This window comes from Nipponia nippon, unplaced genomic scaffold (assembly GCF_047370975.1).
Source record: "Nipponia nippon isolate SJK-2023a ecotype South Korea unplaced genomic scaffold, ASM4737097v1 scaffold_5, whole genome shotgun sequence".
Classification (NCBI taxonomy): domain Eukaryota; kingdom Metazoa; phylum Chordata; class Aves; order Pelecaniformes; family Threskiornithidae; genus Nipponia; species Nipponia nippon.
Window position 1 is genome coordinate 13,403,151 of NW_028262369.1, and position 10,989 is coordinate 13,414,139.

Sequence of the window (10,989 nt, forward strand, 5' to 3'; positions counted from 1 at the left end):
CCAAGAGAAGAGGAAAACCTAATTTTCCCAGCAGTCTTCTCCTCCCAGAAAATGTCAGCATGGAGCCTGAGCCGCCTTTTTTCCTGGGGCAAAAGTGTGGATGCCACCCATGTATCCAAAAGGCTCCCTAACTATTAAAACCAAATGTAAATGCCTGAGAAATAGTTTCCCCTTTCTTCCCTGCTGTCCCTGCGTGTTGCTGTGAAGCTGGGAGGTGTAACGCACGCCTGGAATGCTGTTTGGGTGAGCAGATGTTTGGCTGTGAGAGCAGCTAGTGATTGCTCTAAGCTCTTTCCCATCTACACAGCATTTCAGAACTGACTGCAGCTGGGAGAAGCAGCATGGTGAATAGGTGAAGACCCTGATAAGAGCTAGCCCGGAGGTAAACTGCGGGAATGGGGTTTTCTTCTTGGAACAAATGTCTTCAGCCAGCAGCTTTTTCCATAAGGGGCTTTTTAAAAGTATTTTCCCTGCTTTTTAAATATACTGCAAATAAATTGGTTCATACCACTGAATAAATAGTGACTCTATGCCCCAGACAGGAGTGGCTTCCCTCCTAGGTCTGCTGAAGTACCTAAGATGACAGTCTCAGGTGGGTTCATGCATTTTTCAATGGATGAAGAACCTTTTTTACAGCTGCAGCACTCGCAAAGAATTCTCCTATGTGCTCCTTCTGACTTGCTGTGTGACACCAAGCACGCTGCCTGTCCCTCTGTGCCTCTTGCTTTGTCACCTGTCAAGAAGATGAGGAATAGCTCACTCCAGGGATGAGAAAGCTTGAACTACTTGCATTTATAAAATGTGTTTTAAACCCCTGAAGTGGGGATGCAATACAAGCATGTAATCTGGCATAAGCAAGTGGCTGATTTTCCTTATGAAACAGAATGATGCAGGAAGAGGTGCGACTGTGAAGTAGGAAGGTTAGGAAAACTTGTTCCCTGGGCCTGACTCTTCACATAAACAAAAACACAAAAAAAGGACACACAGATAAAATAAGCGCAGACTGCGTGTAAAACAAACCTGTGCCAGCAGGTCTTGAGCCAAGTCTCTGTTTACAAGACCTCACGTGGCCCTTGAAGGACCAAAAGTGAGGGAAAGTGGAGTTTTCCAAGCATGTGCATCTCCACTAAATACCTCTGGGCTGAATCACCATGAAGAGTTGCAGTATTCCGAGCTATTTCAAACAAAAAGTGGGACATTTAAGCCAAATGCATCAGTTTGAAGTTGTATCTCTGAAGGGATGTTGCGTAACAAAGAGTTTGATGATTTGCCGTGACTGTTGTGAAGATGATGTGCTGAGTTCCCTGTTTTTAAAACCTACATTTTAAGTCTGTTAAAAATTGGGGATTGAGATCTCGGAGGTAGAATCTGTAATAACACTTGCAGCTTTAAGAATTGCTGCAACTGAGCTGCAGCCCCTCTCCTGTGCAAAGCAGGATGATGCTTGGTTGCAGTGCTGGGTTAATGGCTTTTTGATTTGAGTCTTGATCGCGCATGGTAAGAGTAGCAAAGGGAGCTTAAACTCTTCTGGGCTTTTCAAGCAGCACTTTCTAGCCTTGCTCTATCCAGGTATCTATACTTTGCTCCTAATAAAGACTGCTGGGCTAGAACCCAAAAGGCTGCGCTTCCTTCCACAGAACAGTGCGAAACTGGTTATATCTAAATGTGAGCTCTGGCAAGCAGCGATGTCGCGCCTTGGGATGCTATGTTCATCTCTGGACGAGGACTGCTGCCACCGCATCCGTTGCTGGCTTTTCCTATTCCCCATCCTGTCCCTGGGGCAGGGCAGGTGCTGGACGAGGGTTTCGTAACTCTGCAGCCCCTGAGCCCCCGGTCCGCAGGGACATTAAATACCCACAAAGGGTGACGGTGTGGCACGAGTCCTCCCTGCAACCTGTAACCAATCTGAAAAGGAGTTTTAGGTTAAACTTTCCCCGTGGAATTGCTCGAAGGGGGGGTTGGCAGCGCAGCCCCATTTCGGAGCGCTCTGAGAAGACGAGGCGTCTCGTCGGCGTGTGCTACCCCTGGTTTTCTACAGCGGTCTCGGCCTCGCTCCGGCTGTGGGAAGGCGCCGGTGGCTGCTGTCCCCCGGTGCCAGGGGCGGCCCCTCCGCTCCCGGCCTGGCCTACGGGCCCTTCCCGCAGGCCGACGGCACCCGAGCCCCCGCTGCCTCCAGGGCCCGGGGTCCCCCCCGTCGCCCCGGGGCGGGGATCAGCCGCCAGGCCGCGGGCGAAGGGCGGGCAGGGCGGGCCGGGGCCTGCCGCCGGCGGGCGGAGCGGCGCCTGCGCCGCGGGGACCCCCGTGCCCGGCGTCTCGCGAGAGGCAGCGGCGGCGGCGCCCGGGTAGCGGCGGGACGGGGACGGGCAGCGGGAGGAGGAGGAGAGGAAGGCTCCGCTGCCCGGGAGGTGAGCGCGGGGCCGCCCAGGGCGGGGCGGGGACGGCCTCTGCCTGCGGGCAGGGCAGGGCCCGGCGCCGGCGCCGGAGCGGGCGGGCTGGGCGGCGGCGCTGCCCGGGGCGCGGGTGAGGCGGTCCCGGCGGGGGTTGCCGCCCCGGGGCCGGGGCCGGGCGGGCTCCAGTCGTGAGCTGCAGCGGGGCACGGCGTCCCCTCCGCTCTCCCCCGGCGGCCGCAGGGTGCCAGGTAGGGCGCAGCGCTGGCCGGCTCCGCCGTGCACGGCGCCGTCGGCAGCGCGGGCGTCGTGCGCTGGGCTGGGCAGCGCTGCCCGTCCTCACGCCTCGGCGGGCGCAGGGAGGCGGCCGCGTCTGCGGGCGCTCGGAGGTCTGCGGGGTGGCGGGCGGCTCTGCGAGGCTGTTCCTCTTCTCCAAAGCATGAAACGCTGGCTTTCCCCCCTCTGCTGCCCGCGCTGGGCCTGCAGGCTTGATAACAGCCCGCTTGTGCAGTTTTCGTGTGGTGTTCTGCAGTCTGTGTTGCTCCTGGACTCGGGAGCGTCTGCGGTCCGAGCGGCGACAAAAGCAAACCGAGGACACAGCCTTCTCGGGGGAGCGTTTCTATTGACGGTAGAGCGTGGCTTTCAACGTTGCTTCACGGAGATGGCCGTTAAGATGATTAATCCCGCTTGCAATTCATGCACAGAACTTCAGAGCAGAGCTGAACTATAAACAGTAGAAAACTATGCTTAAATCAGGTGCTTGCAAGGCAAAGGCAGGCAATGTGAGCGGCAGGGTCTTATTTCTGGCCCCTGTGTTTGACATACAACAATCATTCTGGGGTTTTGGTGGCGCAGGCTATAGGCACTGAGGCTTGCCAAGAGTCTTCCTGCGTTTGTAAGGCCAGGAATGATGGGTGTGCTTGAAGTTCATGACAAAGGTAATGCACGAACAGGACATGCTGCGTTTGGGGAATTTCCTTCTGGAAGTCTTAGAACTATGGTTATTGAGACAACTTCCAAGTATGGATATTAAAAAAGAGGTGACTGGTGCTGCCAAGCCTGTACAAACCAGGCTTTGTGGTAGCGACTGGAGGGAAGGCGCTGGGATAGCTACATGCATTAGGACGTTCTTCTGCTGGTCTCTAGCACACGCGTGCAAAGTTGGGGTAAAACATGCAACGCGAGCCCTGTTTTTTGTTTATGCTGCATTTATACTAATGTAACCAGTGGTGTTATTACATGGGTTAAAACTTTCCTCCTCTGCAAAGGGTGCTAGATTTTTGGAAAGCTGGGGAGAAGCAATTTATTGAGGGCTGGCCAAGCATGTGAAATTTGTTTCTGGCTATTGGTACAGCTTCCATCTGCTTTGGCTGATGGGAGCTTGTTCTCCTGCACCTGCAGGAGGTTAAATTGGTTCCACTTCTCTAAAGCCTTCTTATTCCCGAAGTGTAACTGGTAGCAGGTGTGTACCATGATATGTGGGTAAAGAAGGCTGTATGGGTCAAGCAATTGCTGGTGAATGCAGGTGCCCCAAGGGAAAGTATCTGTTTGAATTTGGGTTTTTTGTATGTTTTTAAAAATTCTCATTCCACCTCTTTCTGTCTTCAGAAGCAGGCAAAGCCCAAGCAAGCTACCTGAAATCCCATATCTTCTCACGTGAGAACGAGTGGGCGCTGAAGGAGGTGAGCTGGTGCTTAGTGCCTGACCTGTGCCTCGTGCTTCTCCACGGGGAGTTAGGAGCAATGGGAGAGGGACAAGCCTGGGGAAGGACAAAGCAAGAAGAGATGGAAACTGCACCTAAGCTTTTGGAGGCACAGTACCTTTGAAACCATCGCTGCTCATAGAGAGGGGTTATTATCCCCTGCCTCCGGTACATACCTGTGTGTATGGAGCAGGCCTTACTGCTCCTGTAAGTGAGCTGGAGTGACAGCAAAGAGAGGCTGTGAGAGAATGTAGTCATTGCACAAAGCTGAGAGGAGAGGAAGAAAGAGACAGGAATTACTTAAGCTGCTGTTTGCCCTCAGAACAAACAGTTACAATTGGGCTGTGAAGTGCAAATCAGGCTTCCAAATCCCTGAGGAGCTGCATCTGCAATAGCTTTTGCAATAAGAGTGCTGGGGACACATACCCCCCTTTCTGGTTTTAAATGAGAGTGAGAGGTGGTTATTTGACATGGCAGCTTGTGTTAGGAGAGGATGGGACCAGTGACCTCAGACCTCGGTGTCTTTCTCGGGCCTGGGATGGGGAGAAGAGTCCTTGGTTCACACCCAGGCCAGGTTCAGGTTGGAGGTGATCACAGCATGGCTGCTCAGGGGACTCTGTAGGATGATTATAGCACTTGGTCCATTTCCCGGTTTGCCAGCGTCATGTCACAGAAGCAGCTTTGTGTGGATCCTGGTGCATGTTCTTGTTGGCTGGTGACTTTGGGTTAAACTTGAATGTAGATTCTTGGCTCCTTCTGGAGGTTTTTCCTTTTGATTCTGGCAAGGGGAGGGTGGAGGCACGTTCCCTCTGATGTGCACAGAGACCTCTAATTTGTGCTTTCAGTCTGGCATCTTTTATGAAGTGCTCAGGAAGAGGATGTATTATAGTCAATAGAGTAACTCTGTTTTCTGTAGCGTTTTTCTCATGAGGGGGAATTAAGCTGTGTTATTGCTATTCTCCAGGGTTCCTCTCTGGCACTGATAGAGTTAACAGAAGTGGAGTCATTTTGATTCTGTGCTCTTCGCTGCTGTGTGTCTTGGAAAAGCCAACTGCTCTGACAGGCCTTCGTGCTCTGTCCTGGAAAGCAGGCTTGAGCCCTTGGGGTGCGCTCGGTAAAGCTACATTATGGTGGTGGCTTTGACGAAGAGCCCTCCTTCCGTTTGCCCGAGGAATGCGTGTGCCACACACAGCGTCTCATTTGCTTCTGTCGCTGCTGCCGAGAGGGTGATCTGTCCACGCCGGGGTGGGACAGCTTTTCAGAAATGCTAACAGGCTGCTGCGCTGCCCGAAGCTGTGGAAGCTGCTGGGTATAGGGATGGCAGAAAGGGATGCTCCATGCAGCTTTCCGGGCTTGCTGCATTCCAGCCAGCCTAAAGGTCTCAAGCAGCGTTGGAAACCCAGTGTGCTAGGAATTATGTGCGCAGTGGGCACCCTATTCATCCAGAATAGGAAGCAGTCCCTGCCCTGAACAGCTAACCGGCTTGAAAGCAAGAACAGATTCAGGCAAAACGCGAACCCAGAAGCGCGCCAAGCAGTAGGCTTGGCAGCGTCTCTCCATTATCTTCTGCTGTTGGACTGAGATGCTTGGCCTGAAGTGCTGACGCACATATGTAATTTGCCCCTTCTTTAACTCCGTCCTCATCTCTTTCTGGGTGTTTCTTCTTAGATCTGCTCCATCCTCAATCTTGACTAGCTAAATGTAGAGAATTACTGCTGAGCAATACCTGCTTCTTGCTCTGCAGAGTGCAAAGTGTTGCATCTGCAGTTTCTCCAGCTCTTCTTCACATGTAGAATAAGAGCCTGGCTCCAGGAAACAGAGTGTTTGGTGTTGCAGTGCAAAGCCACCTGTTAGGCTGCAGCTACACTGAATTTCTGGCTCTCCTGAAGTGTAAATAAATACACCAGGGTGGAAAACCCTTAAATATTCAGTTCTGCATTTTATGTCTTTTGGGACAAGCTGAGCTAATACTTTGATATGTAATCATAACTGGTATTGTTCCTGTTTGTTACTAATTTCTGGTTTCATGCTTTTGGTCTAGTGTTTGAAACCAGGACTTTGATTGTTAAAATCTGGCATCCCTGAGGCATAAGCACAGCCACGCAGATGGCTCTTTAGACAAATCATTCAATGCAAGGCTGCTGTAAGCATCAAAGGTGCTGAGCAAGTTTCTCCTGGGAATGACAGAGCTTAGCGCTTCTGCATATCTGAACTTTGCATCCCTGTACAGGGTGGGGTTGGTGCTGTTTAAGGGTGGTGTGTGAGCTGGCTGGGGAGCAGCCTCTGTTTTTCAAGAGGAAGAGAGACCCAGTCTTCGTTTTGAAAAGCTTTTCAGGGCAGCTTGCCCTGAAGTGGATTTGTTTTCAGAGCTGGTGTTTGTATGGTTTGTTCTGAAGTCATTAGAAAGAACGGGGATATCTGCAGAAAGGGCAGCTCTTGTTTTCTATCTGTAGGTGCTGTTCCATGTTTATAGTCAGGGGCTGGACTGTGGCTGGAGGGGAGGAGGAGATGGGAGTGACTACTTTTTGCTTGTCTTTTGGCATTAAACCTTTCAGAGAGAGACTGTAAAACAGCAAACCTTGGTTTCTCTCTCAAAATATCAGATAGCTGCTCCTCACTTTACTATGTTGCTCTCCCCTGGCTGTAGGCACTGGCTCTTTGATCGCCTGGGGAGAAAGCAAGGCTGGTTTGCCCGCCCGCCTCTGCATGGAGCCTTGGACCAGAAAACATGCAGCAGGGTGGGGAGACGGATCTGCCTTGAGGAGCTTGCTGGTGGAAAGGGGCTGGGAGTCAGCAGGGAAGCAGGTAGCAGTGAAAAGATGGTACTGGTTGAAGTAAAGAAACCAAACCTGCTGCACCCTCCAGAAGAGGTCTTCTGAGCTGCCCTTTTAATGGTGATTTCTCATCTGTCTTTGGTGATCAAGAGCTGTTAGGGATAAGTGCGATAGAAGTAAAAATTATGTTAAACCAGGAAAAGAGGTCCTGACTCAACACAGTCTGGACATGGGCAAAGATTTATCAAAGCATCCTTAATCTCAGAAATCATTCAGTTAAAAGTAATCATTCCTTTAGGTTTTTATTGATGCATGGCTCTTATCAGGGCCACATGTCTTTAGGGGTTTTTGTAGGAAAACTGTAATCTCTGTTCTTGACAAAATGAAGTACCTACCAAGAAAGGTCGTGGGCGTGACATCTACTGTCGTCTGCCTTCGCACAGATTAGATAAAATGGTGTGTTCAGGTCAGTGATGTTCTCTCAACAGGGGCTTGCTTTAGCCACTGAGGCAACGGCATCTTCAGCTATGTATTTATAACTCCGGTAAGATCTTTGTTTTCAGCACAGTGGCACAGAGCATCTTCGTGGGCAGATGAGATGACAGTGTGATACTACAAGCTAAAATCACGGATTGAGCCTTCTTTCTTCCTCTTGTGTGTTAGATATGTTTAAAAATCAAGGACATCTGAAAGGTTCTTGGCTTTGCATACTTTCTGTATATAGTTGTATCTTTTAGTGCTTTCAAACTTCCCTCTGTAAACTCTAGGCCTGAAATCTTTATATTATACTTATTTTTTAAATGAAAACAGAACTTCTCTTGAAATCACATGACTCTAGAAGCTTGAGATTGATAAAACCCCCATGATTTCTATGGAAACTGGTAAAATTGCAACACATCATGCCTCCTTTCAGCCAGTCAGTGCTTCTCCGTGAGGTCTCTGTGGGTACCTCGGATTCACACAGCTCTTCCCCATGCAGAAATGGATGGTCAGCCCTGCAATGAGTCTTGATTGTACAAGGTCATTCTCACCAAACCAGAGTGATTAAGGGTTCAACTAACTTTTTTTCTGGTACCTTTCCAGGCTCCTGGTCTGCAGCACCATGCTGGATCCCAAGCCTCACTCTGCAAGTCGGAGGTGAATCCAGGTGAAAGCCAGCTATTGCAGTAGGTGTCAGGATGACCAAAGCACGGCTCCTCCGTCTCTCTGTGGTGCTGGTCTCTATCTTCATGATCCTCCTGATCATTGTATACTGGGACAACGTGGGAACAGCTCACTTCTACCTGCATACGTCCTTCTCCAGGCCTCATTCCCCAGGAGCCATCCCTGGTATCGCAGCAGGTGAAGACTGGGAAGCCTTGCCAGATGTGGATGAATTTTTGGCAAAGCTGCTTAGTTCGAGCCTGAAACAGAATAGTTCTATCCCCCGAAAGACAGAGCAGCTACTCGTCCAGGGCTCCAGCAAGCCTGTGGTGAGCAATTTGGAGGAGAACGTGCGGGGCTATGACTGGTCTACGCACAATGACAGAAACAGCTTGGACCAAGAGAAACTGCAGATAGAGAGGCAGAGAACGTTGCGGGAGTTTTGTGCCAATTCCAGCTTCACCTTCCCCACCAAGGAGCGCTCCTTTGATGACATCCCAAACTATGAGCTCAACCACCTGATCGTGGATGACCGCCATGGCATCATCTACTGTTATGTCCCCAAGGTGGCCTGTACCAACTGGAAACGGGTGATGATTGTGCTAAGTGAGAGCCTGCTAGACCAGGGGGTCCCATACCGGAACCCTCTGGATATCCCCCGGGAACATGTCCACAACACCAGCACCCACTTGACCTTCAACAAATTCTGGCGCCGTTATGGGAAGTTCTCCCGGCACCTCATGAAGATCAAGCTGAAGAAGTACACCAAGTTCCTCTTTGTAAGAGACCCTTTTGTCCGCCTCATCTCTGCCTTTCGCAGCAAATTTGAGCTGGAGAATGAGGAGTTCTACCGGCGTTTTGCCATCCCCATGCTAAAGCTGTACACCAACCATACTAACCTTCCCACCTCCGTTAGTGAGGCCTTCGGGGCAGGCCTCAAAGTCTCCTTTTCTGACTTCATCCAGTACTTACTGGATCCCAGGACAGAGAAGATGGCCCCCTTCAATGAGCACTGGAGGCAGGTTTACCGTCTGTGCCATCCGTGCCAGATAGACTACGATTTCATCGGAAAGCTGGAGACGCTGGATGAGGATGCTGCTTATCTATTGCAGCTCCTCAAAGTGGACAGGCTGCTTCGCTTCCCTCCCAGCTACCGGAACAGGACTGCCAGCAGCTGGGAGGATAACTGGTTTGCCAAAATCCCACAGGCTTGGAGGCAGCAGCTCTACAAGCTTTATGAAGCAGATTTTGTACTCTTTGGCTACCCCAAGCCAGAAAACTTGCTTAAAGACTAAAAGTGATTGAGCGGTGGGTGTGGGAGGGAACATCTGAAATACCAAAAATGTTTAAAGCCTCCTCATTTTTGCTTTTAATTCCCTTCCCCATACAGGTTGGTACAACGGAATATATTTTTTCTACTGCTTCCCTTTCCGTTTTTGCAGTGATGCCAGAGTCCAGGGTATTCCAGCCAGCTGTGCATATGCAAAAAATGCCAGGTTTTTTTGTTATCGTTTGTTTTCTGTTTTTTAAAATGTCCCCATGTTTTGCAATGGGTCGCTGCCCTTGGTCACTCTGCCAGCTGTGTCCTTCAGTAGCTTTTTATTAATACTTTTTAAAAATTAATATATTTAAGATATTTAATACAAAGTGTGTGTCATGGCAAAGGAAGGGAAGGAATAAAAAAAAAAAAGTAAAAGAAAAACCCAAGAAATTATGCACCTGCTTCTGTGTGTTGTCTCAGGGTGCTGTTTCGGAGGTCTGAGGTTTGCAGAGCACTTGGATCTCTTTGGGAGCTGGGTTTGTCAGCAGTGCCTTCACCAGCCACATCTGCTGATGGCCGCTCTGAGCTGGGCTCAAGGCAAATCGGATGGGTCAGTGCCTGGCTCTGCCAAACAGCCCTGGAAGAATACCAGTGCTCCGGTGACGCACGCCGCTCGCAGCTGGTGAGCGTGACGCCAGGGTCACAGGAAGGAAACGGCGGTTGGGAGCAGTGACGCCAAGCCCCATGGGGTGTTTCAGGATGTGCAGGTGGCCAACACAGTACCTCTGCTCTGCTTCACCTTTCGGCAAAGTGGTGGCGGGACTCTTACTTTCCAAAAAGCTGAGGTTCCTCAGCCGCTGTATACCTTGCTAGTGTGAAGCATCTTCCGTGACATGTCCCATTCCAGGATGATGCCTGAAGTTCTTGGGGGTTGTGGCCAACCTGGATGGGCAGAGTGTGCTCTTGGATGGACGTGCTGTCCAGAAATTGGCATCCAGGCTTCACACTGCAGTAGCTTAGGCAGAAACACAGGTCACCATATTGCAGCTGGTTACAGGATGGGGAGATGACGTGCTGCTCCATGGCCTGGTCGCTGCTGTGTACAGTGCGGGTCCCTTGAGAATTGTGCTATGTCCTCATTCCTGTGCACACTTTAAGGGGACGTGGCAGGGATGCAGATGCTTATCCCTGGAAGATGATCTAAAGGTTTCTTCCAATCAGCAGGCATCAAGGTGAACTCAAAGTTCATTTGTTTTCAGGGAGCCAGCTACTGCTTGTGACTCTGCATCCTCATCGGCTGCCTTTCTGTTTATACCGAATGACTGATGCAGATTTAATCATCTGCCTTGCTGGGACCTGCTGCAGGAGCGATGGTTGCCCACTGTGCTAGGAGCATGTGGGCTGCTTCCCAAAGGAAATTAATGCTTTTAGAGAGACTTTTTGTGTCTTATCAGCTGAATCTGCTTCTCTTTTTCTCTCTGAATTGCTCTGCAAAAACTGTCTGCTTAGCAGATTGGGCAGGCAACTCTTTTAGAGCTGAAATGCTTAATTATTTCCCTGGGCTGTGGATGGTATCAGCAATTAATGTCCAGGGTCAGGCCTTGGGAGGCAGCCTTGTGTTTTGGGCAGACTTCTTTACATTGGCCCTTTACACAGTTTCTCTCCGAGGCCATCAGCAGGCGTGACTTTTCCCCTCTCTCTCCTTGCTTCCCCAACCTCTGT

General features: G+C 50.6%; 1 protein-coding gene across 5 annotated transcripts; it reads left to right on the plus strand.

Moving 5' to 3' along the window:
* The first annotated feature begins 279 nt into the window (after nucleotides 1-279).
* Nucleotides 280-10,649, plus strand: CHST12 (carbohydrate sulfotransferase 12). Of its 5 annotated transcripts, none has more exons than XR_015698968.1 (3): nucleotides 2,287-2,405; nucleotides 7,947-9,396; nucleotides 9,748-10,649. XR_015698968.1 is itself a non-coding variant. In XM_087733079.1 (3 exons), exon 3 carries the CDS (start codon nucleotides 8,042-8,044, stop codon nucleotides 9,299-9,301), a length of 1,260 nt encoding a protein of 419 aa, XP_087589205.1. In that variant the 5' UTR covers nucleotides 2,576-2,638; nucleotides 3,996-4,069; nucleotides 7,947-8,041; the 3' UTR covers nucleotides 9,302-9,726. The 5 variants fall into 5 exon arrangements, 4 of the variants coding, with proteins under 4 accessions (XP_087589206.1, XP_087589203.1, XP_087589204.1 ...); XM_087733079.1 differs by lacking the exons at nucleotides 2,287-2,405; nucleotides 9,748-10,649 and adding exons at nucleotides 2,576-2,638; nucleotides 3,996-4,069 and having other exon boundaries at nucleotides 7,947-9,726; XM_087733080.1 differs by lacking the exons at nucleotides 2,287-2,405; nucleotides 9,748-10,649 and adding an exon at nucleotides 280-382 and having other exon boundaries at nucleotides 7,947-9,726.
* The last annotated feature ends 340 nt before the right edge of the window (nucleotides 10,650-10,989 follow it).